Below are 26080 nucleotides of genomic sequence, written 5' to 3'. Positions count from 1 at the left end.
GTAATATTGATGATGGAAAATAGCAAATAGCCTTTGAGTGCCTATTCCATTCCAGAAACAGTTCTAAGAACTTCCCTTGTGTTAACGTACCTGGCACTCACCACGACCCTACGAAGTAGGTCCTGTTGTTCCCATTTTGCTGATGTGTAGCCCGAGGTACACAGAGCTTGCCTATCTTGCCTAAATTTTCACAGCTTGAGAAAGCTGGAATTGAAGTTGGAAGCGAGTCTGGCTCCTAAATATAGTTAAGGCAAATTTTTTCTGCTGTTAGCGGTTCTAAGAGACAAGAAGTAGGAAACATTCTGCTTATTCTTATCTGTCACTCACTTGAAGAATGATACCAGTAGCTCAGGGGAGCTTTCAATTAGTGAATAATTGAAGCCCTGACATTAAATCAACTGGACACATTTCCCTGTTTGTCAATCCCCATCCTCAGGTAAGGCGGCAATCAGATTAACCAATTAGCTGGAAAGCAGTAAGCGTATTGGAAGCGCTGGGAACTCCCAAGGGTCAGGCTGCCGACATCTACTCTTTTGTCCATGCATTCAGACATGGTCTGACCAAACTGTCTCCCCAGGGACAATTCAGCTGCTGTTTAATTCTACCTCTGATAAAATCTGTCTGGGAACTTGGACTCTGCCTCCTTTCTCAAACTCATTTGCGTCAGTACCTCCTGTTGGTCTCTTTAATCCAGAATCTTCCCTGAGCCACGACAGACAGGTCCTGGCCCCTGCAGACGCCCCCTCCATTGCACCACTCCCACATGGTGCCATTTGATTTCCTTATCACCACAAAAACCAAACCAGGCTCGCTCTCTACCGTTCCTGGCTTTAATCACCAACGGCAAACCGCCCCATCAGATTTGAAATTCAGAATAATGAAAAATGGGAAACAACAAGGGGAATAATTTAGTAAATCAGAGTCTGGCCAAAAGATGGAATAGCAAGGGGCTATTAAAATGATGTTCTGAAAAATATTTAATGAGAACATAATCACAATATAAGAAGAAGAAAATAGGTTTTAAAACTGTGTTATATGATCCCAATTTTATGCACATTTTGAAAATATGCATAAACACAGAAAGAAGACCTAGAACAAATACACTAAAATTTTAATAGCTAATCATGAATAGTATGATTATAAGTAATGTTTACATTCATTTTAATTTTTTCCTATTTTATAAGCATGTGTTCCTTTTAAAATCAGAAACAAGGAAAAAGGGAGAAATGAAAGAGGAAACCTCTTCAATTTTCTTAAAATTTTTCCCCTTTGAAGGGCTGTTGATTTTTCCTATCATGAATTCACCAGTACTTACCAGCTTGCTCCATCCCTAGAGATCCAGCTCAGGTCTTGCCTCTTCCAGGAAGCCTTCCTGGACTCAGCAAACTCCCAGAGATTTCTTCTGTTTTATGGACTCCTTCACCTCATTGCGACACATCATCAACTTTAAATGTGTGTGGGTCTCAGGTCCCAGCTAGAGAGTAAGTGTGTTTTAAACTTATTCCTCTTCCCCACTCCACCCAGCAAGTACGGTGCAAGGCATTAGGGTTCTGTTAACCTCAGCTGGACATGAGGCCTGACCTTCAGGGTTGGTGCTTGAATCTCCTGCCTCTTTCTCCCTGAACTTTGTTCTGTTTCCTCCAATTCATTTGGAAGAGGTGTCTGTGCCATTAGCCCTGGGTTATATTTTATTGTAAATTGTTTAAAAAGAATTCGTTTGCTTTGGTAGGAATAATCCAGTCTAGCCCTTGCCTTTTCAAGGGGATTGTAAAGCTAAGAAAATAAATATGAACTATTTTGAGCAAAAAAGCATTTTTCTTGCTGAATGGGGGTAATGACATTGATATTTATAAAGAGGAAACCAAGGGCTAGGAAAGGAGGTGACCTCCCTGGGTCTCACGCTGATCAAAGGCATCACGCATCACACAAGCTTTCCGCCTGTCCTGCTGGGCTTGGACACTGTACCCAGTCAAAAGAAAGAGACCTGAGGAATTTACAGTCTACCCAGGGGTGGGCAGTGGAGGTGTGCAGGAGTCACTGAAGTAACAGCCAGAGCAAACAGTGGCAGAAAAATGTAGAAGGTAACATGGTGCAAAGGTATACAGACATTGAGCTGGCAGAGGGGAAGGTAAGGCCTAGAGTTGGGGATGCCATTACCATAGGGCTTCCAAGGAGGCCATGCATGCAGGCCTTAGGATTGCCGGGCCTCACAGTGAGATGATGTGAGGCCCCCAGCCTGTTCTGACTTTCCTGAGCCTTCTCTGTCTCCAGCTTCTGCCTGGTCCCTGTCACCCAAACATCCTCTTATCCTCTGCTGTGGGGCTCTCCGTAGTTGGATGGCTCCCTCACTCTGCTCCTCCTCAGACCTGCCAAGCCCTTCTCACACCTGCTATGGCCTCTGGCTGCTGGACAAGAGCTGTTCCAGGAGGCACAGCATGGGTCCACCTACAGCAGAAAAAGGACATGAAGACAGAGCCCCTCCACGCTGACGGACCATTCCATGTTGAATCTCATACTAAGTTGAAGGGCTGACACTTAATGTAGTGGCAAGCACACTGCCTGACTGTGAAGCCAACTAAATCAAGCAAAGATTTGCCTCAAAACTATATACAGAAGGAACTGAAGCAAAGAGTTTGGCCAAAGGGGCGTTTACAAGGACTGGGTATCACATGTCAAGGAGGCGTCCCAGCATGGTGGCTGTAGCAAAGGAGAGAGTGGGATAAACCTGGGAAAGTGCTGAGGATATACTTTGGGGGAAGGGATAGGATAATTAGGGGAGCCTCATGGAAGATGCTGTGTGACCTTAGGCAGGGCACTCAACCTCTCTGATCTTGCTTATTATCTGTAAAATGAGAATAATAGTACATACCTTAATGGGTTGATATGAGTATTATATATGAAATATTTGTAATGTGCTTGGCCTAGTACCTAGCACAGAGCAGATGGGAAACCCTGGTATTTGTTTTAGATATTGAAGATCAGCACATGAGAAGCTGGGGCAGTGATGAAGGAGAGGAAGAACTTCAAAAGAACAAATACTGTTTCCCAGGGGACTTAGCAGATGATGCCATGTTAATAATGGGGAATTTGGGGGAAGGGGCCTAGATGTTGGAAAGAATGGTGTTTTTAGTGTTTGTGGGTTTTGTTTGTTTCAGAGCACCAACTGTCCTGGGTAGTGGGTCACTCCTATCACAGGGACAGATGCATAGGGAACAGGATCAGGCAACCAGAGCAAAGGAGAAACTGGGCTGAAGGGCACAGGAGTCATGGGGACACAGATGGTGCTGGCAGACCAGGCAAAGGGTCAGACTCGACAGAGGCTGCCAGCAGCTGAGGGACATGCTTCTCACGCTGGCTGGGCACCAGAATCACAGAGGGACGCCTCTGACCCCTCCTCAGAGACCCAGGGGTGATTCTGATGAGCAGACAGGACTGAGTCACAGCCAAGCCAGGGGCCTGCAAGCAGGAATTGGGGCCTTTGGGCAAGTAGACAGGGGGCCAATGGGTGGGAGGAGCCGGGCGGAAGGGACCCTGAGCCCAGGCCACTTGCCACCCAGAGCCCCTGCACACTCCAGCCTGGCGGGAACCTGGCTCCATCCAGCGTGGCCTCAAGAGAGCGGCGGGTGGTGGCAACCCCAGATGCCAGGCTGGGCAGCACTGAGGAACGGGAGCTGGTGGGCCTCCAAAGACACATTTCCCTGGAGTCTTCCTAGGAGGACTATCTGACAAGCACCCAGAGGCCTTTTGCTAAATGCCTTATCTTCCTCTCACTGACCATGAAATTCATGATTCCTTTTCTGCTCAATCACATGCTCATTCTTCATTCAACAAATATGTATGAGCATCATCGCCCAGCCCACCAAAGGTTAGATCCCGTCCAGGCTCAGGGATACAGCAGGGACACACAGCAAGGGACCTGCTCTTGAGGAACTTACGCCGATGAGGGACCCCAAATGTGGACACACAGAGTGTGTGAGCTGGTGAAACACGTTGTGAAGAAGAATAAATCCAGGATAGGAGTTTAAAGGGGAATGGTGGTCAGGGAAGTTCTCCCTAGTTAGGTGGCATTTGGCCAGAGGCTTTGGGAAACGACTGTGGGAGCCCACAGGTTACCTGGACGAATGTCCCAGGCGGGGATTTGAGTGCAGTATTCCAAGGCAGGATCACGTGAGGAGGACCCTGCAGTTGGGGCAGCATGGGCCGGAGCAGGATGGCAGGAGGCGAAGGGCCGCTGGGGCAGGTGAACTATTCTCAGAGTCTTACGGTTGGAGGAAGCCTCTCTGTTAATCCCAGTGATGTGTTTTTTGAGTAACCAGAGCAGCTACGTAATAGTGAAGTTGACCATATCACTTTTTCCTCTCCCTCAACATGAATGTAAGAGGTCCTAGTGACAGAAGAGGATCCGTAATAAATTTACTTTCAGCATCCCATGGTTGGGCCTGCCAGACGTGGTCCCCAGAGAGGCCGAGAAGGCCCTGGTAGAGAGTCTGTCTCTCAGAAATAAAATGGCTCAGAATTAAAAAGGCTCTTACAGCACATGGCTGTGACTTAATCCACCTGCTTCTAGGTACTTACATTAAGAATAAATACCATCAGAAGCAAGCTGAAACAAATATATGAAAATGTACCACTGCATCTCTCACAATGAACTATTTTCAGTGTCTTTTTAATGTCTTCTATTCTTTTTTTTTTCCCCTGGCCTGGTTGTGGCTACTTTGAAGTCACCTGCTTGTGGTTGGAAGCTTTCTGGGGTGCCTGTGGGTTCCTGTCACCCCCTGAGCTGCTGTGGCGCCTGGAGGTCAGGGGCTCCTGACCAGGCCCTGCCAGCTCTTCCGCTTATCAGAGAGGAGAAATTTATCTCACTTTCTGCTCTGATTACCTACCCAGGAAGTGTGGAATGCAGCTCAGGGCTTTCTGCTCTCTGGCTGAAATTCTAAAATATCACTTTACTTATACGATAGTCCCATTCTACAGTGGAGCAGATAAGGTGGTAAAGTAATAGCTTTAGGTTTATTTTTCCCAGCAATCCATTCAGGTGTTTCTTCCTCCAGTCAGAATATGGTCGACTATATGGCATCATTGTTGTCCACCCTATCCTTTTGAAAAGTCACCTGTTACTTAAAAACAGAGAACTATTAACTTTTTCTGTACTCTCCCCACCACCATCCCAAATAATTCTATTAATTTTACCTCTCTACCTTATTTTCCTTAAAATTGGGTATGTAAAAATCTTAAAAAGCAAACAAATCTCCAGAGCCCAACATAGCAGAACAATTTGCCAACACTTGTTTGAATACTGGCTTCCTCTTATAAACCTGCCCCCATGTTGCCAAGATTCTAGTGTTACAGATTATTTTATTTAGCTTTAGTGCTTTTTAAAAAATGCATATATCCTCTGGAAGACTGTTTATCAGCTACTAGTTGATTCTTATGAATTAGATAACCAGATCACTCAGACAGGGGATTGTCATTTTTAGGAGGGTAATTGGCATATTTCCAGGACCAGGGTGAGCAGCCTAAAGGCCCCAAATGCCTTAGCTTGGAGGGCCTTAGGGAAGGGGCAGGAAAATGAGAAAAATAAAAGTGAAATGCTTTACAGAGAAGTAGCAGGAGGGGAAAACAGAAAATGTGAGAGGGAAGGGACAAGGCAGCCAACCTCCATGAGTTCTGCCTTTTGCTCCACCTGCCCTGTTACCCCTGAGCGATCACATCCTCTCTCAGAGCATCGGTGGTCACTCTTGCAAGCCCTCATCCTCCTCCCTGACGACCTGCTGGATGATGCCACCTAGATGTCCCCTGGTCCCAGCCACCTCTGTCTTCTCCAGTTCAGTCAAGAGTGACTTGCAGTCATATTTGGTACCTTCCTTCTCTTCCTCCCCACTGGATCCTTCCCTTCCTCTCCCATCCAGATAACCACTGAGATCAGGCATTTGTTCCCGACCTGGGATGGTTGACTACTACTCACACATCTCTGCCTTAAACCTCTGTATCCCGCCTCACCTTGCATGCCACCTCTGGATTGATTGACTGTCACCACTGCTCATGAAGCTCCCAGTGGTCCCTGTTAATTTAGGCAAAACCTAAATTCCTCAGCCTGTTGTTCAAAGCTGACCCCAGCCTGATCTTCCTTGTCTTTCCTTTAAGGGGTTGGGAAAGAAAAGAGGAGGCAGTGGGATGCGTTATCATTTAATCCTCACCACAGCCTCCTGGAAAGAACCATGTCATCTTCATTTTTCATGCGAGGAAACTTGGATTACTTATTCTAGGTCAAACAGTAAGAAATGAGAAGAGCTGGCATAAAGCCTATCTGACCCCAGAGCCCAAGTTCTTAGCCACTGTGTCCTGGTGCCTTGCAAACTCAAAGTGTGGTCCCTGGACCAGGGCACCAGCATTACCTGGGAGTCTGGTGGGAAGGCAGAGCCACAGGCTCCACCCCTCACCTGCAGAACCAGAATCTTCATTTTAATAAGTTTCCTGGATGACTTGTGTGCACTTTACAAGTTGAGATTATAGGGGAGGAAAAAGTTTTCCTCCACCCACTGAGGGTCGCTGGCCAGTCTGAAAATTAAACTGACAAACAGGAGAATAACAGGAGAAAAACTTACAGATTTTACTGAAGTTTTACATGAGCATGGGAGCCTTTACAAGAGAACCAAGCCTGGAGACTTGACCAGAGCAGGAAGCTTTTATATCTTTTAGATGAAGAAATGAATTTGTGAAGAATTCACAAGATAAAGGAGTTTGGGCCAGTTTGGGGGTGGGTAGTGAATGGTGAAGAAGTTAAGTGGGAAGATAAGGGTTAGGTCAACAAGGTTTGTTTGCAGATTCTTCTGGGGTCTTCTCTGGGCTGTAAGAGTCTGTCTCCAGTAAAAGGAGAATTTATTTCCTGTGTTTAGGCAGAAAAGATTGGGGAGGGGAGTGCTTTCTCTGCATTTGCTTCTTAATTGCCTTGAGCTCAAAGTAATTTTTACTTCAAAGAGGTATATTTTGAGGGTGACATATCCTGGTTCCTTGAAGATGCACTGCCAGGAGTCCTCTTTCTCTATGAGCCTCTGGCTTTCTTAGTTCCATGGCCCACCCTTCCTGGTAGAGTAATTCAGAACATCATGGCCTCTGGAGGTAAATTCTCATGGGTTCAAATCCTCATCTTCCACTTATCAGCTGTGTGGCTCTAGGCAGGTAACTTGCCATTTGTTGCCTCAGTTTCCACATCTGTAAAATGAGGATAAAAATAGTACTTACCCCAAGGGGTTGTTGTAAGGGTTGAACGAGTTTGTGCTTGTGAAGTATTTTGCACGCTGTGCCTGGTGTGTAAGGAATAAAGCGCCTGCTGTCTTTCTCACCTTTCTGAATCCTACCCCACTTCTAGTCTCTCCACTTTTGAGAAGCTGTCCCCTGACCATCAGAGCTCAAGGCGATTTCTCCCTTTCTAGATGGTTTGCAAATTCTGGGACTGCAATCACAGAATTGTATCTTAGGGAAAATCTTTTCCTCTTACTGTATGGAAGAAGAAACTGAATCTCAAAGACCAACTAGCAGAACCAGAACTTGAACTAAAAGGTCAAAAGAACAAAACCAGGACTTAAACCCAGTATTTTTAAACTCTAAAATAAGCATTGTTTCTGAGGTACTGTGGCGTTAAACACCTTTCTTTTTCCCTTTTGGTAGGCAATAAGTATGCCTTGGGAAAAGAATATTAAGAGTGTTCATCATAGCAATATATATAATAGTGACAAATGAGAAAGGAGATATTGGTTTGAACAAATTTAAATAGATTTCTTTACCTTATAACTTCAGAGGCTTTAATATGCTAATTTTCATCGTGAATATGAAATATAGAGATTTGGTCTGCAGGGTCTCATATATTTATTTGGCCTTAGACCCTTTCTCTGAGGGATGCTCATTGGGTCACACAACTAGTGTTTCATGGAACACAGCTGAGGGCTGCAGCTCTGCTCTCCAGGGCCTCCACCCTCCTATCCCGTGTACTTGCCAGTCTGTGAGGTTCACCTCCACCCCTGCTGCACCTGTCCTGCTAGTGGCCTTCCAACACCGGTCCTGGGGAGTCCCTCCTGTGACCCTCTTGCTGTCTCAGCAGTGATTGACTCTGGCCTGTTGCGAGTTCATGGTGTGTCACATCTGCTCTGGGGTGTGGGAGTGGGTGCCAAGGCAGGCAGGTCTGGGGATGCCGGCTTTGGGGAGGTGACTGGGCAGTGACTAGAGGTGGAGTCTCAATAACTCAATTTATTGTTACATGGATGTGCATAGATCTGCCTTGGGAGAGTGGCACGTTTCAGACCCCCAGACCAGTGAGGTTTGATCTCCTGAAAGAACATTCCTTCACAGGCCTCCAGACACCATCAGCCTTGGTCACTGTTGCTGGCAAGTGGTCAGTGGGGAAAGCCCCACTGAGCTCAGCCGGCTGGCGCTGACCAGCTCGCAGTTAATGGCGGCACAGTTCTGGACCTGGGTAACGCAGCTGGAGGACGCTGCTGGCTAACCTTCACCGGGGGCTGCCGGGCTGGGCCCTGCTGGAAGTGCCTTGGCCTCACGGCAGCCCTGTGCCATCAGCCCAGGACACTCACACACACAGAGTGGCGTTGCTGGCTCGAAGTCACACATCCGGGAAGCTGCAGTGCCGGGCTTTGACACGGAAGCCCATACTGCTGCCCACTCTGCCTGCCCTCAGAGGGTCTGAGGAGGCTGGAGGGAAAGAACAGACTGGAAGGAAAGACCAGGGCAGAAGTCAGGAAGCACCCCAAAAGCAGTGTCAGCTCTGCTGATGAGGGGGTGCCTGCTCCCATCTGCTCTTCTGGCCTTCTGACCTCTGCCCGATTGGTGGGGAAATGCCCTGGCGCCCTAAATGTGACTGGTTCCCACTGGGGGACCTGCCTCGTGGCTCCTAGTGTGCTGGGAGAGGGGCACTCCTGGGAGGGGCCCAGGGACTTGAGGAGCATCTCTTCCAGAATACAGGAGCGCAGGAGGCGGGCAGGGGAGAAACCGAGCCAGCATCCCCAGACCGGGCATTCCGGGCCTGCCGCCTCTGGGAAGCTGCTCCCAGCCCCCCTGGGAGAGGCAAGACCCCCACTTCTGCCTCTGCACAGAGGTTGCTCCCTGAATGGGTAGAAAATGGGGCTGTGCTTTCTTGGCAAGCCTGGGTTTCTAACAACCACAGGCTTGGCCTCTGTCCCGAGCAGGCCTTGCACACAGACCCCTCAGAAAGCTCTGAGGAAGGGACTGGCCCTGCAGTCGGCTCGTTCTAACTTCCGCATGTTTCTGCTTCCTCGTTGCCTCAGAACACAAAGGCCAGTGTTCCTGTGCGGGGACAGTGAAGGGGGCAGCTGCTGCGACAGACTGCGGAACACATCCTGCTGGGATCTTGGGAAGAAGTGTGCTGACCGCGGAGGGCAGGGTGGCCTCAGGGGGAAGGAGGGCAGGTTTAAATTCTGGGCTTTGAGGCCCCAAGATGTGGAATGCAACCCTCAGAAGCTGTCCTGTAAGAAGAAATAACCTTGGATGCCAGCTAGCTGGAGCTCTGGCACCTCCTAGGCTGGAGCAGAGGGGAGATGAGGAGATGCCAGGCCAGCCCTGAGCCTGAACTGGAGGGCCTGCGTCTGCAGCCTTGGACTAGTTCCGCCACCCTCCCTGTGCAGGATCTGGTGGGACGCTGGGGACACACAGCGCTCTGTGTGGGGCAGGGGTCTGATATCCTGCTCTCCCTCAGGGTGCCCCTTGGCTTCCCCAACGACCCACCCAGTCCCTCATACCCAGTCACCCCTAGAGCTTACATTGCTGCCCCTTTCTCCTCCTGGCGCTGCGCGCCCCACACCCCCTCTCAATCCAAACTCCCTGAGAGCCGCTTTTCTTGCTGCTGTAAGGCTCTTTGTGAGACTACAGTAATTCCACCAAAGTAATTCATTCTTTTCTGAATGATCCACTGGCTTGAACCTCCCAGGGTGCATTTGCATTTCAAGTAGAGTTTGTACAAGCAGAATTAAGCATTAATTAGCAGAATGAAGGGGGCAATTATTGGTGGGAGTGGGGCAGACTTTCCCAGGACCTTCCCTGCTACCCTCTCCCCTCCTCCAGAGCGTGTGCCCACTTCCCCTCCAGGTAGCGAGGGGGGCACTGAATGTGCAAAGGGACCCCTGCGTCAGGAGGGAGGTTGAAGAGCAATGTGTCAGGAGGGAGGTTGAAGAGCAATGGTCTCCAGATGTTTTGATTTCCTTCACCAATTGAAAACTTTTTACGGTGGAACCTAAAATTATCCACTTTCTATTTTCCCAGGGTTTATTTTATTATCATTGATTTCCTAACACCATCATTTCACAACATCAGAAGACGGAAGAGGTCATATCAGACAGTCTTATAAATGGAATAGATTCAGCTTTCTAAAAATGTACAACATTGTTTTAGGTTTTTGTTTTGCTACAGATTGGTGGAAACCTCCTGGTGGGGGCTGGCTTTGAGAACTCCAGCCTGGCTGGCCCCTAAGGCCCTTCCCAACTCTGAAACACTACAGCCTTCAGACAGTATGGTCTGTTTGCATTAACGGTGCATTTTCAAATGTTAATAATTAATGGTAATGTTAATTTATCATAGTTTCACATAACATGCTATAATGGAAATGGCCCCAGGGGAGAGGATGGCAGAGATTGAGGGGTAGAGCGTAAAGGAAGTAGGGAGCAAATGAGGGGCAGGAGGATAGCTCCTTCGAGCTGCAGCCAGCTTTCCAGGACACTGGGGGAGATTCTTGGGCTGCCGAAAGCAGTTTGATAGTCCTGTTCCAGAGTGTGTGTGTGTGTGTGTGTGTGTGTGTGTGTGTGTGTGTGTGTGTGTACGTGTATGTGCACATGCACATGTGTGTACAACAGTGGAATATGTGAGGGTAGCACCTGACTTTGGTGTGAGCCCCCACTCCAAAGTCTCACCCCTCAGGTGCTCCTCTGTGGCCTGGCTTCAGAAACAAGTGCTGGTCTACTGGCGTCCCCTGTGTATGCCGCTTGCCTGACCCCCAGTCAAAAGACATGGCATGAGAAGGGCCAACATTTGGGAATGTGGGGAGACAGTGGAAGATGCCAACACCAGGGAAGGATGAGGCCCTGGCACTCTAAGGGATGGATACAAGGCACCATGGCCTGCTTCCCAGGTCTCCTCAGCCTGACCTGGGGGCTGTGTTCACGGTTTTTCTCATTACTGTTGCAGGTGTGTGTGGCTGCTGTGGAGCCCTACGCCCCAGGTACAAAAGGCTTGTTGACAACATCTTCCCTGAGGATCCTGAGGTGGGTCCCATCTCCAGCTGGCATCCCTTCTCACCATCTCACCCTATCCAGGGCTCTGAGGACTCCTGTAAGGAGAAGGCAGGCCCCAGGCCCCTACCACCAGACCTGCTCAGACAAAAGGAGAGCATGGCCAGGGCCCCAGGCAGTGGGCAGAGGCTGTCAGGGGCCTGAAGCCCAAGGAGAGTTAGCTCCCTCTAAAACCAGATCTGCAGAGGCTCTGGAATTTGCTTTGGCATGCTTTTGGCCATTGCTGCCCAACTGAGACGTCTTTCTCAGTCATGTCTCTCTGGGTGATAGTTCCTGGAGCTCTGACTCTCTTGACGGCACTATTTCCCCACTGTCTGGTGCAAGCACTTCCCTTCTTGTGCTTTAGCTGAGCAGCCCATGTCTTCCCCGCGGCTCCCTCTGGTATCTGCCAGTGTCTGGATGTGCACACCTAGGAGGCCCGGCCTCTTGGCGTCCAAGCCGTCACTTCACCGCCAGGCTACATTACGGGTTGTGTGGTTTTGGAAATGTCAGGATCTGATGTATTTGACCTGCTTTCTGGGAATCAGTGACCTCTTCTTGATAGGCAGTTGGAGGGACACATTCTAGCGTCCTTTGGAGACTCCCCGAAGAGCTGCAGAGCTGCTGCTTCCTCTTCACGACTGGGTGCTGGCCACCCAGCATATTTTAATTCTGAGTCAATGAAGGTTTGTCCCTCACTCATACACATGCACATACCTACACCCATAAATATATGTATATATACATGTACATATGTGCACCCATATATACATACATATAAACGTCTGTTTCACTTACTATTCTGATTTATAGCTAGCATGCTTAGTTGTGAGTTCCTGGAGGGCAGGAACTATAATCATCTGTGTATCACTGAAGCCTGCATGTTGCCTGTAGCACACATAATGGCACTTTGCTGTTTAAATTGAATTGTGATTTACCTTGACTTGAACCCTTCCAGCCATGGTATAGCCACTATGTTCATGAAAGGTCTGTCCTTTGCAGGATGGCCTGGTGAAAACCAACATGGAGAAGCTGACCTTCTATGCCCTCTCAGCTCCAGAAAAGCTAGATCGTATTGGTGCCTACCTCTCCGAGAGGCTCATCCGTGATGTAGGTCGTCATCGGTATGGGTAAGTGATACGGGAAAGTGAGAGAGATTTTCAGAAACTTATATTTTTGAGGCAGGAATAGCATCCTTGTGTGACTATGGCAGTTGACTGGATTATTGAACAGACTGAGAAAGTGGGAACTGGGACTGAGGGTGGGTCCATGTGTTCTTCCAAAGGCAGGATGAAATTGGTGCTGTTGCCAGGATTTGGGAAGAAGGGGCTGTTGGCAGCCCTGTTAGAAGCCATTCATCCTTTCGGTCTCTATCAAAAAGCCCTCCTACACAGCCTGGGGCCTTGGAAAGTCAGTCTAGCCCAGAATGTGCTGCTATTCTCATCAAACCAGTCTTCCCTCCTTTGACTTACTGTCTTGAAAAGCAAGGAGGAGCCTCTACATTCCAGTGAGAAGGCTAGGTTAGGGATAATTTGTCTGTTAAAAATACACTTCAGTGATATTTATCAATATTCTGAATATTTGTCAATCTTCTGAAAGGGAAGGACTTGCTAAGTTTAGAAAAGAAATTGTAAAGAAAATGACTGATCAATAGATTTAACTGTTTGAAAATTCAGATATTTTGATGTCAAAATGAAACCATCAAAATGTAAAAGATAAACAACAAAACAAGTGTTTTTAAAACAAGACAAGGAATTCAAATTCATAATGAGTAGCATATAACAAATAGTGTGAATGGAGTGGGGAAATTGAGACAGTAAAAAAAAGATTTGAGGCAAGGGCCCCAAATAACCAACTTACAGAAGAGGAGACAGAACTAGTTACAAATATGGGATAATGTTCAATAATCTTATATTCATGGAACATGAGACAACATGGCATACAGCCATGGCAACATGGAATGCATCTTCATACTTTTTCTACAGTGCGTGCAAATTGGTTGAACCTTTCTAGAAATTTGGAAATTTTGAAATATGTCAAGAGCTTCAAAAACACTTATGCCCTTTGATTCTATTCATCTATCCAAGGAATCAATCTTAAATGTAATGTAACATTACATTGAGATGTTCATTATGGTGTTTTTTATGATAATGAAAATGAGGAATAACTTGAATGTCCAAAAAGAGGAGAATAGTCAAGTATGGTGTTTATCACTTGGTGAAATGTCATGTAGTCAGTAAAAATGGTGTGTATAAACATGCTTTTCATGTAATGTGGAAAATGCTGTAGGTAAATGAAAAATAGAATACATAAGTATGCACTTAGTATTTACAAGTGAGTTAAAAAATAAATCACGATGCCTATAAAATACAGCAAAACAAAAGCAAAAAAAAGAAAATAAATGAAAAAATATACATTAATGTTAAGAGTACTCATTTTGTGAGCAGTGTAGCTGGGGTTTTGTGGCTTTATTTTGTTTTCTATGTACCTTTTCTGTGGGTTTCCTAAATGTTCTCTATCAAGTGCGTGTTGCTTTCACAATGAAAGCCAGAGTGTGTGTGCTGCCTTACCATCGCACCGCGGAGCAAGGCTGAGCATGAAGAGAAGATGAGGCTTCCCTGGGGCATTTGTGATGGGTGGGTGGAGGGGTAGGTGGAGGGCAATTGTTCCCAAGTCCCCTTGGTTCTGTTCTCCACCAAGCCTTCTGTATCCACCCTCCACTTCCCTCGCCTTTAGTTTTCTCCTGGTGCAGACTCCAGATTTTGGCAGGCGCCTTGGAAATTATCTCTCTGCCTCCCGTCTTTCCTGTCCTGGTCCTTCCAGGTTAATCACGCCAGCTATCACCTTCAACACACATACCTAAAGCTCTATTTTCCTGGCTCCTTGGGAATAAAATCCAAGTTCCTCAGTTCGACTTTTGGAGTTTCTACAACCCACCCCCAACTTGCCATCCCACCCAACCACACACACCACACTGCTATGCCTGCTCTAGACCCGCTCCCCACCAACCGGCTCTCTGGTTCCTGCACCTCTGGGCCTTTGTGGCGTCCTCTCCCCTTGACCCCTTTCCTGGGCCTCCACCACTGCCCAGCAGCCCTACCAACTGCCAAGGCCTCTTGCTCCTGGGAGGAAGATGAAGCAAGAATCACAGTGGAAATGTTAGCCCTGTGCTGATGGGGTAGATGTCCACACCTCTACAGGACCCACCAGCAAACCTGAAATCGAGCAGTCCCTGGGGTAAAAGCAAGACCAAAAACAACATGTTTCTATCATCATTTTATATAATAAAATTAGGTTGCACAGTCAGTAAAAAGGGATGAATATACTGTGCATACTGATTATATAAATCACATTGATATATTGTCAAGCATGTTCAAGCAAGCAAAAATGACTTTATCCTAGATTGAACCTAAAACTAATATGCTAGCAATAACATTAGCATTTAATACTAATTTTATCTCTGTTCTCTGCAGTGGTGGTTCTTTCAGTAAAAATGTCTTGTAACCATCAGAGCCACTTAGAATCATTCCACTGCCCTTAGAACTGCAATTCAAAACTGGTATCATTCTGTTAAAAATAGCCATTGCCACATCTAAGTCTTTAAAGGCTTGAAGGCTTCACTGGGGGCTTTAATCATAAACATTTTGAGAAGAAAAATCTGTTATATCTGCTCTCCTATTCTCCCTCCTTGCCCTCCCTCTCTCCCTACACAGTGCCACAGTCTTCATTATTATCTTCCTGCTGGTGGCTTTGGAAGAGCAAAATATTCCCATGCAGGCAGCCCGAGAGGCTGTGTCTCCCTGCTCATTATGCATGTGTCTTTATTTATGGTTGACTGTATGGAAGGAAACCTTAGGTCGGGCCTGGCAGCAGAGCCAACTTTGTCTGCCCCACTGCCTCCCTGCATCACTGCCCCATTCCAGTTACATGTGAATTCTGTCTTTTTATGTGTTTATCATCAGGAGTAATAAGCAGATATGGGCAGAGAGAGGATAAAGTGCGAATTCCAGGGTCTTTTTCATCAACATGGACTCTGATGTGCAATGATGTACAGAGCAGCAAAAAGACAGAGAGATCGCAGGTTCCTGCTAGATGAGGAAGTTCATCCTTCCCTCCCTTGGCTGAGGCCGACCTACTTTGGGGCTTCTGAAACCCAGAGGTCTCTTCCCAGGAGTGGGGCTGAGTACACTGCAGCTGCCCAGGACAAGCTGTGGTTTGTCAAGGCCAGTGCTCCTAGGCCATGACCGGCCCTGCTAAAGCTGCCCCTGCCCTCCTGCCTGCTGGCCCTTGTCTCTGACCCTGGATCTGCCTTTCCTCTCCGGCCAAGTGTGCTTCCCAGATATTCATGCTTGTTCCTGCTGGCCTGGAGGCTCAGCCCTCCTTGGCCCCTAGGGCCACTTCTGACTGAGCACAGGGTGTTCAGGCAGTGCCAGCTTGAATTCTGGAATTCAACACAAGATAGTTCTTGCCTCACGCCTAAGCACCAGGCCCTCTGTGCATTTTCCTCAGTTGTTATAACTCACCTTCTGCCTTGGCCCTTGACCCCGAGTTCCTGTTGTTGGAACCTACCAAATGTCCTCTCCTGGTATCAGTTGCTGTCCATGAACCACAGTCCACCCCAGATTCCGTGAGTTCTGCCTCCTCACCTGCTGGGAAGCTCTGCTAATACATCCTGGACCCTTGATTGTACCTGCTGCCCTTGCCTGTAATTGCTCTTGCCTTCTCCTTGGGCCCCTGCTGTGGGCTAGTGCTCACCAGCTCCTTCCTGCCCCAGACTGCTTCAAGTACTCAGGCCGGTTCAGTTTCCCAGCCCTGCTACTACCTTGGACTCCTTCCAGACACGAAGCCCAGATCGGATCTTCACTGGGGCCAACCTGTCTGACCCTAGTCCTGTTGAGTGGACATCACCCTATTCTGCTTGTTAGGAGTATAGCCTAACAATAGGACATACCTGGACATACGGTAAGCTAGGGCCAATGGAGAGAGCACTGGACTCAGAGCTTCCAAGGGCCTGTTGACTTCTGATCTTCTAAGATATTTTGAAAACTTCAAGTTCATAATTACAATCTTTCCAGCCTTAGTATTGAGATCCCAGATGGGGCATGAAATGGTAGTGTATTCAAAGCTCTGGGCCTTAAATCTCTTTACTTTTCAGTTTTATTTCTACCATAACTTTCACTTTCCATCAAAATTTCCATCCCCAGTCAGTAGCCAGTTTTTTGGTTCTTTTTTTTTTTTTCCTAGCCAAGGATGGTTTTTTCCATATCAGGATTTTCTGGGAATTTTTTACAGGAAAAGGAAGCAGCAGTCTAAGCTCTGGGTTTTAGAAGGCCTTCTAGTTTCTTCTCTTGCCAAACCCCACCCACCCCTTCCTTTCCCTCATTTAAACACTGTAAAATAATGGTAAAGCCCTTCATGCAGAAGGATACTGGGATGATTCCTAAGAGAGAAGGATTCCACTCTGCCTGCCCCCATTTCCCCCCATCCCGTTTGGTTGCCAGAGAGTGTACAGGTTTGTCTGCAGGGAAGGCCTGTCCTGTTTGGAAGGGCCCCAGCCCAGGCTGCTTCCCCAGCCCTGCAGGATTCGGCTGGCTTCACTCGCCTGCAGAATGGACCCGAACATGCCAGGACTGGGTCTGCAGAGCATGGCAGGCTTCCTGGACTGTGACCTTGAAGGCCTCTGAAGGTAAAGGCTGTGGCAGCCGGAACAGCCGGTCCCCCAGAGCTGGAGGAATGAAGCTCCAGTTCACCAAAGGAGCTCAAAGCCCCAATGCTGCCTTTGTATTTGCACCTGACCTGATCCATTTGTGAATATTCCCAGAGATAACTATTTAATAATGTTAAATAATAATTTGATAATAGTTGACTCCATTCATATAGATAGAAATAAGCACTTTCTAAAAGTGGACGGGAAAATTTCAGAGCAGAGAGGCTGTTTTTCTTATGGTTGCTTGGTATAGAGATTAGTTCAAGGGTACCTGAGAAATGGTATCTGATATAAAAAAAAAAGACGTTAAAAGCCACCATGACTGCCTTTGCAGCTGGCCGGCCCTCAGGCCCACCTCTGCGTAGCTTTCTTCCTCAGCTGCTTCTCCTCCTGCCCACCAGAGCCATCTCTCTCCGCCTTTGGAACCCCGTGGGACGTCATGCACGATTTTCTTGTAGCCTTTCAGAGGAGGCATCTCTATTTACTGCATCCATCTGACTCAGGCTTCTTAAATGGAAGGACTTCATCCTCCGCTCGCCTCCCCGCACTTGCTGGGACGGAGCCTTTCCTCAGTGGGTGCTCAACAAACACTTCTTGGCTTAGATCAAGTTGTCTGATCTCATCGGCTTGGACTCAGCATTTGCTCTCCTGAGCATCAGTCCTTGCCGCTTGTATCTACGTGAGGCAGTGGCCCTCATCTGTCCTCGTGGACTTCATCTGCCGAAGGAGGAGCTGGGTGTGTTGTTCCCTAGGCTCCCTTCCTGCTGGTTCCTTCTGATTCTCAGCGCTGGGCTGCAGCGGGCACTTGTAGGAACGGCTCTCCAGACCTTTGGCAACATTGGAAGAGCCTCGTTACCCTGGTGTGCCCAGTTGGTCATTCCACAGCCAAACAGGTTGCCCCAGTCGTATGGTGGGGGTGGGAGCGGCGTGGGCGTGAGGCGGGCGGACAGAACGGTGCTGCCTTCCCCAGGTACGTGTGCATCGCCATGGAGGCTCTGGACCAGCTGCTCATGGCCTGCCACTGCCAGAGCATCAACCTCTTCGTGGAGAGTTTCCTCAAGATGGTGGCCAAGCTGCTGGAGTCGGAGAAGCCCAACCTGCAGATCCTCGGCACCAACTCGGTAAGGAGCCGCCCAGGAGGCTGTGGGGCGCAGGCGGGCAGGCGGGGGGAGCCTCTGGGGCAGCCTCGCTCCCATCCGTTCCTGCTTGGTTTCTGACCCTATGAACAACTCACCACTTAGTGTCCTTTGTGTGACTAAAGGTGCATTTCACCTTTTTATTTAAATAAATATCTCATTTACATATTACAACTTATATAAATACATAATATATAAAATACATTTTATGAAATTTTTTTTCCATATTAAGGCATATGATTCAGTGGTTTTAGTATATTCACAGGTTGTACAACCATCCACCTCAGATTGATGATCTTCAAACTAGTAATAGATTTTTTTTCCTTAAATAATTTTAAGTGGGGTTCTGATAGATATAAAAATAGATGAAAAGGGAGCCATTCCTTTGAGGGCAGGAGTTGCTCGGCACCTCCCAGCTTGGCCTCTGGTTCTACAGGGCAAACTTTGAAAGCTGTTCAGCTATGTTTCTTTCAAAGATAGAAGAAGCTGGTGTCCACAGGAGAGAGGCATCAGCTGGGTGGAAGGGTCACAGGGCAGCAGGCAACAGGGCTTAGTTCTGCCATTACCTCACGGGGTCTCCTCGAGTGGGTTATCTTTTATGGGCCTGTCTTTTCATTGATACCATGAGGTGACTGATCTTGGTCCATGCTCCGTGCAAACGGCTGCTCTTCTGAGAGGTTATGGTTTGGGAGAGAGGAGCTCTCATAGGTGTCAAGAACCCCCAGCTTCACTGTATCTTCACATATTTGAATAGCCTGGTTGCTTTCTTGAATTTCTTGCCCTCTCTCCTATTCCCTCCACTTCAAGGCAGACTTTCAGCTCTAGGCCTTCAAGCAGCTTGGTGTTAAAAACCCTGATACGCAGCTATTTTACAGATATCACGAAAGAAAAGTTTAAGGTTTGCCCTCTTCACATTGCCAACCTGTCTTCTGAATCTGTATTGCATAGGTTGCAACTGCTTTCCTGTTCTATGTAAGATGATTTAACCAGAAGATAGTCCTTCTGGACCAAAAGTAACAACCTATCCTCTCCTCTTTCCTCTCTCTGTGAGCCAGCTGCCTTTGACAAATTACATATACAGTAGCTGGGGGTGAAGGCTTCTGTCAGGTTGCCCTGGCAACAGCATCAGATGCTATTTCACTTGTCCTGTTTAAGATAACTATAGTCTAGAAGCGAACATCTGAATGGAAAATAAACCAGCCATCATGCATCCAGAGGATGTCTCCCTGAGGTGGGGCACAGAAGCAGGTGGCTGTCAGGTCTAGCTTTCCCCACAGCGATCTTGGCCCAGGGTAGGCATTTCGTTAGCTCTTTAGCCTTGAAAATTCAGGGCCCTGCTAATTCCTAGGTTCTGCATCACAGCAAATCACTCCATCAGCAAGAGAGCGAGTCAGCTAATGATCACTGTACTGCAGACAACGACGATTACACAAGAACAGGCGCTTATAAGTCAAATAATCGCAATAAAGTCGGAGTCCAACTTTGGGGCAGCCTTTGCTACTGGTGTTCCTCATCTGGATCCCCTTTCTAGCCCCCAAAGCCTGCGAACTTTTCTGGCCTTTCCAAAAGAAGTTGTCTTTTGCTTCTCCTCATCTTAGAACTGCTGGATGCTAGTGATCTTAGGGAGGTTAGCCTAGGAGTTTCAGCTGGTTTTGTGGGGGTTTGAGGCATTGTGAGGACACAAATGGGTGTGGGAGGAGGACTCCATGTAGAAGTTTGCACCATTTCATTTGGATAAAGGGTTTTGCTGCCAGGAAACTGAAAGACAAGGAAGGAAGGGAAAAGTGAAAGAAAGAAAAGGAAGAGAAAAAGCAAACCATTGATCCCATCTAACCGTTTTTGCTGGATTTCTCTGCCTGGAAATGGAGGACCAAAGAAGGCACAGATATTGTCTGCTCTCGCACAGAGGGAGCACTGGCTATAGACAGGGAGTGATTCGGCCCTGTGGCCCGTGTTCTCCTCTCACTGAACTCTATCCCCCAACCCCTGCCTGGTGCAGGGCCCTCCCCCTGGAGCCCAGGCACGGCCCCCGCCTCCTTGGGCCAGGCTCAGTCTGTCACAAGGTGGCCAAGGCCTTGTGGGTGACAAGTCGAGAAAAATCTTCGCCCTGAGCCAGCTCCGCCTCCCTGTGGCTTTTCCCTCAGACCTGGCTTTGCTGCCCGAATCGGCTCAAAACAAACCTCCCCATTCTACAGAGCACTTCTTCAGAAACCCTATCTGATTCAAGGTCCCAAACCTGGCTAATGACAGAGGCTCCTGGAGAGCTTTGGAAACCCACGGATTCCTGGGTCCCGGCCAGACCCGCTCATTAGCATCTCTGGAGAAGGCGCATGGAGAGTCATGCAGGTTTGGACTGACCCATTGCAGTCTTAAACCTGTGCAGTTCCTCCCTTCCTGCCTTCCTTCACCCCTAAAGGATGTTCATCTAACTTGTGCTTAATCATGCCGAGGATGAAGCTGTGCTGAAACTTGTCACAAAATCCAAATATGCTAATAGCACTCCTGCACATTCCATGCAGTGAAGTATATTTTTAAAAATTTAAGTGATGCTTCAAGCCCTTCATATCTGAATGATGAGGATGACAGTGAGGAGCCAGGAATGTCAGGAGAAGACGGTGAGCCAGGGCCAGCTAAGCTCTCTTATCTGTTCAGTGATTTACTTTTGCACACCTGCCTCATTGTCCCAATATGTGCCAAAGGGACAGCACAGTGTCCACGTGTCCCGACCTTTTGAGGTCACTCGCTAATGATAAACTGAAAATATTAAATCTGAGAATGCCTGGTCTTCTACATAAACAATCTGATGTAGTAGCCTGTTATATACAAATAGTAAACTGTAATGAAGGTTCATAGATTTACAGTTTGTATTTCACTGCTGCTTCACACCAGGTATAAATATTAACTCAAATAGATCAAAGACTTCTTGTAAGAGCCCAAACTATAAAACTCTTAAAAGAAACTATAGGATTAGGTCTTCCTTGGATTTGGCAATGGATTCTGAAATACAACATCAAATGTAGAATCAATAAGAGAAAAAATAGGTAACTTGGGCTTCATCAAAATTTAAAACTTTTGTGCATCAAAGGACCCTGTCAAGAAAGGAAAAGAGCCACAGCAAGAGAGAAAGTATTCATAAATCATACATCTAGGAAGGGTCCAGCAATGAGAAATATGTGAAAACCTCTTACAATTCAATCAAAAGACAGCCTAATGAAACAATGGGTAAGGGACGTGAATAGACATTTCTCCAAAGACGTACAATGACCAGCAAGCCCATGAAAAGATGCTCCACATCACTAATCGCTAAGGATATGCAAATCAAAACCACAATGAGATACCACTTCACTCCCACTGGGATTGCTATTTTATAAAACCTATAAATGACAGGTTTTGGGGAGGATATGTAGAAACTGGGATCCTTGTACAGTACTAGTGAAAATGTGAAATGGTGTAGGTGCTGTGGAAGACAGGTTAGTGGTTCCTCCAAAAATCACATAGAATTACCATATAATTCAGTGATTTGTCCTAGGTATGTTCCCAAAACAATTGAAAACAGGTACTGAAACAAATACTTGTGCATTATTCATATCCATAACGACGCTGTTCTCCATTTATACACGATACCCAGACTCGGTAAACCCAGGGGCCAAACGCAGATTCGTGTTCTCCAGGAGCAGGGGGAGAGAGGAAGGGACAGTGGCTGCTTAATGGGCAAGGGTTTCCTCTGGGGGTGACAAAAATGCTTGACTTGTGAAACATTGTGGATGTATTAAATGCCACTGAATCATGCACTTTAAACAGGTTAACTTATTTTTTGTGTGAATTTTACCTGAATTTCTTGAACACTGCCCTTTCAGCTCTGACCGACCCAAAGTCAGCGGCATGTAGCATTTGTGTTTTCACTGCGCCTCAGTGTCCAGTCTGCATGGTCTGAGGCTGTGCGAGGGTGAGTCACTAGGGCTTCAGGGCTGCGCAGCCTCCTTGAGCGTGTTGGAGCGGCCCTGGGGCTCTCTCCTCCCAGGAAAACAGAGAGGCTGGGGCTTGCCCAGGGCCCTGTCCCTCCGCCTGGTTCTCACTGCCCTGTACTTCATCCAGATCTCACCTCCCTGGACGCCCGCCCACCTTCAGCCCCCACTGAGGTGCCCTCTCTTCACCTCCATCCTGGACCTGGTGGGAACCACACTCTCTCCACCTGCCTCCACCTCCTCTGTCCTGCCACAGCCACACTCTGCCTTCTTACCCCAGTGCCTCAGCCTTAGACAACCACACACGTGCGGGTTGGGGCCTTGACAGACACATGTCTCCACCTCATTTGGGCAGCTCCTTAGGCCATTCTTTGATCACCGCCCTCTCTCACCCTCTCGGTGGTCTCCACACACTGTCTATTTTTCTCCTCAGGCCTCTCCCCCAGTCTGCGTCTTCAGTCTCAAAGGGGGCCCTGCCTTCTTCCTGACACTGAGGAAATAGGGGCTGTCAGGTGGGATCCCCTCAACTTCCTGCATCCGGCTTCCTCCCGTCCAGAAGGCTCCCATCTCCTCAGCAATCTTCCCACATCCGCTCTTTACCTTTCTCCAGGTCTCTCCCTCAGGCTAAACGTAAGGTCAGGTCTCTTCAATGTAAAAATACAGAAAGTAAATTAATAAACAACCAAGAAGAATAAACCAAAATTTACTCTCCATAACCATAAATACCTTTAGCTCACCTGAGAAAACTAACCATCATTCCACTTTAAAAAATATTTAGTTCAAATGCCAATTTCCCTAGGGGTCCCCAACTTGTCTTTGATTGCTGTCTCTCAAATCAGGAGTCAATAAAGATCACACATGCGCTTTGTTTTCTGCGTTGCTCAGATCTCTTAACCAGTCTAAACTGGTTAAGAGAGTCCCTCTCCTGCTCCTCTTTGTTTTACTTGGCATTGACTTTGGAGAGACCAGGTCAGTGTGCTGTGGAATGCCCCACATTCTGGGGTGTCTGGTTATTTCCCTGTGGTGTCATTCCTCTTGCTCTCCCGTCTCCTGTACATCCTGCAAACTGGAATCTCAACAGAAGCACAAATGTCTAGTGTCCCACTTTGTGGATGCCGAGTGTGACTCCAGGTTAGGGTGGTGACAGCCAGTTCTCCCCACTTGAAAAGTACATTTTTGTCTTTGCAGTTAGAAATCTGTAGAAAGCAGGCACAAAACCCATTCTTCACACATCTTCCAGTGGATGTGTTTTATCTTTGGTGACGCTTTCCTTACACTCCCTTGACTTCCTGGCCTTGACATCCTAGCTCTTCCCACCTGGCTCACCCTTCTTAGTTTCTGTGGCTGCCTGACGAGTGGTCTCCCAAGGATGTCTACATCCTAATCCCTGGAACCTGTGACTATTACCCTAAATGACAAGGGACTGTGTAGATAGGAGCAAATTGACAATTTTGAGGTGGGGAGATTATCCTGGATTATCCAGGTGGGTCTGATATAATCACAGGGATCCTTATAGGAGGGTCAGAGTCAGATAGAAGGTGACATGATTGATGGAAGTAGAGGAACAGAGAGAACACGACTGGAAATGCTACTCTGCTGGTCTTGAAGAGGGAGAAAGGGGGGCCATGAGCCAAAGGTTGTAGGTGACTTCTGGAAGCTAGAAAAGTCAAGGAAATGCTCCTGTGGAGCCTCCAGAAGGAACAGCCCTGGAGATCCATTCCGACCGTACTGTAAGCTGATACATTTGTATGGCTTTCAGTAAATTGTGTCATTTAGTACAGCAGCAATGGAATTCTCCAATGAATCTCTCCCCCCACATGCTTCTGAAATGTCTGTGGTCTCCAAGATCGGTGCTTCATCCTCTTCTCACTCTGTATGCTCCCCATGGACAATTGCATCAACTCTTGTGGTTTTAACTGTCATCTCTAGACTAGAAATGCTCCCATATCCAGCAGCAGTGCAAAAATCACTGCTGGAGCCAGTGGCTGGAAGTGGGCTCCATGGGGGCAGGCAGGTCAGAAGAGCGAGGCCAGTGGGGTAGCTCAGGTCCTGGGGGTCAGCACCAGCCACGGAAGGGATCCTGGAGCAGAGGCAGCCGGTGTTGCCCTAGATCTGTGCTTCCCGGAGGCAGACTTTGGGGACCAGCACATGGGACTGCATGGGCCTGGAGGGTTCACCTTCTCAGGCAGCAAGGACTGTGCTTTCTGAAGAGATCTTAAAGCCATGCTTGTTTTGCAAAGTATCTTGAAAGAGAGAAGACAAAATGTAGGTAGACAGGAGAGGATGCCCAGCTCTGGGAAGTACTATGCCTCTGCTGGCAGTCAGGACCTTTGCAGGATGTGATAGTGTTACAGTGAGAATGTTTCTCGGGCTTCAGTGAAAATTGCTCCAGGGAGTTGCTATAAACAAGAGCAGTTGGAGAATGGGGCAGCAGGTGTTAAAAGTCCAAACCATGTGGCTTACAAGATCTGCTTTCCAGCTAGGATTTGTTTCAGTGACACAAAGAAGCAGTTCACATTTCTCCTTGTATGTAAACACAGCAAGAAGGCCACAAGTCCTAGACGGTGAGAGTGTCAGGGTTCTCTCTGTGCCCAGGATTTTGAACTAGGTTTCCAGTGTTAATGTCAGGAAGTTGTGTGGCTCAGAATATTCACCTACAGGAGAAGGAAAAGCTAATTTCTGCCTGGCTGGTGCAGAAGTGAGGCCAGCCACTCAGCTCCTATTTCCTGGGCCAGGGGGAGCTGTTTCTTGCAATGTCAATATTTGGGGCTTGCTTTCTCTTTATTGACCCAGGCCCTAGTAACCCTCAGTTTTCACATAATTGTGGTTCCTTCCTGCCTGTGCTGGAGGGTGGGTGATCTACTGCAGCAAGCTTGGCCCTTTTGTTGTATATAAAGAGCTGAAACTTTGATCTTGAAAGGGTGGCTCTGGCAGCGCCCATGGCCTTTGAAGTATCACATGTCCAGAGTCTTCAGTTTGTTGCTATAGAGACCTTCCTCATCATTGCTATATCTTAAAAAATGAAACCCAAAACAAACCCAAGTTTATTATTTCACAATCTCATGCATTAGGCAAGTAGCATTTTAACAAAAGCCATTTGTAAGGTATGAATTAGCAGGGTAGGGGTGAAGCAGATAGGAAGTTCCTGCTGTATCATTCATTTTTAAAAATAGTGACCAGTCACCCAGGTAAATGTATCCAGTGACAACTCATGGAGTGTTGACAGCAAGTCAGAAATGCACGGTGGGGGGGAAAGGAGGCTGCAGCTTTTAATGGTGATGGATTGGTCACACCAGGCCTGCAGGATGGCTACTCTTAGTAGCTCCATTTTACAGATGGGGCGACTGAGGCACAAGGAGCTTAAGTAACTTGCCCCAGATTGGCCTACTAATTAAGTGGAGAAGGTGGGCCTCAGAAATGCAGACTAGCTCCAGACCCTTTCTCATAATCCTAACACTGTACTGCCTCTCATCATCACACCCGATAGTCTCAACCTCACCTCAGCCAGGTTTTGTCACAGTTCCCAGGTGGACTTCCACAGTGGCTGTGGTCTCTTATCCAGGGCCCCCTGTGAAGCACCCCAGTTTGACCGTCTGAGCCACAATTTCCAAAGTTTCCATTTGGCCTTCTCCCATCAGGTCTGGGAAGACTTGGGAGCAGCTTGGGGTGGGCTGTCTAGGAGCTGTCCCCGTGGGGACACCCAACCAGAGCTCTCTGCCCAGATCGGGGCTGGTGTGTCTGTGCTGTCAGACTCAGGGAAGGGAAGCGCTTCCTATCAAGCTATCAAAACGAAGGCTCCTAAGACTGCTCGGAGAGCCTGATACCAAAAGGGAATCTATTTTATGAGCCCCGGTGCCTCCCCCAGTGTGAGAAATGGTCTGACACCCTCTGTGTGGGAGTTCGGGACTGGCTTTAAGTGTCATCTCACCACCGGGTCTCATAATAGAGCAAGAGTCCTGATAAACATGGGAGTGGAATGGTCCA

The 26080-nt window shown here is 47.8% G+C and overlaps 1 protein-coding gene across 6 annotated transcripts in view; it reads left to right on the top strand.

Moving 5' to 3' along the window:
- Positions 1 to 26080, top strand: part of EFR3B (EFR3 homolog B) — a 77775-nt gene that overhangs the window by 25291 nt on the left and 26404 nt on the right. For all 6 annotated transcript variants that reach the window (XM_036881750.2, XM_036881752.2, XM_036881751.2 and 3 more), the window contains 3 exons: positions 11206 to 11282; positions 12291 to 12418; positions 17966 to 18116. In XM_036881750.2, coding sequence (XP_036737645.2) covers positions 11206 to 11282; positions 12291 to 12418; positions 17966 to 18116 — 356 coding nt within the window. The remainder of the gene's footprint in view (positions 1 to 11205; positions 11283 to 12290; positions 12419 to 17965; positions 18117 to 26080) is intronic.

This window comes from Manis pentadactyla, chromosome 2 (assembly GCF_030020395.1).
Source record: "Manis pentadactyla isolate mManPen7 chromosome 2, mManPen7.hap1, whole genome shotgun sequence".
NCBI classification, from domain to species: domain Eukaryota; kingdom Metazoa; phylum Chordata; class Mammalia; order Pholidota; family Manidae; genus Manis; species Manis pentadactyla.
Note: the sequence above shows the minus strand (reverse complement) of the source record. Positions and strands in the feature narration are given on the sequence as shown.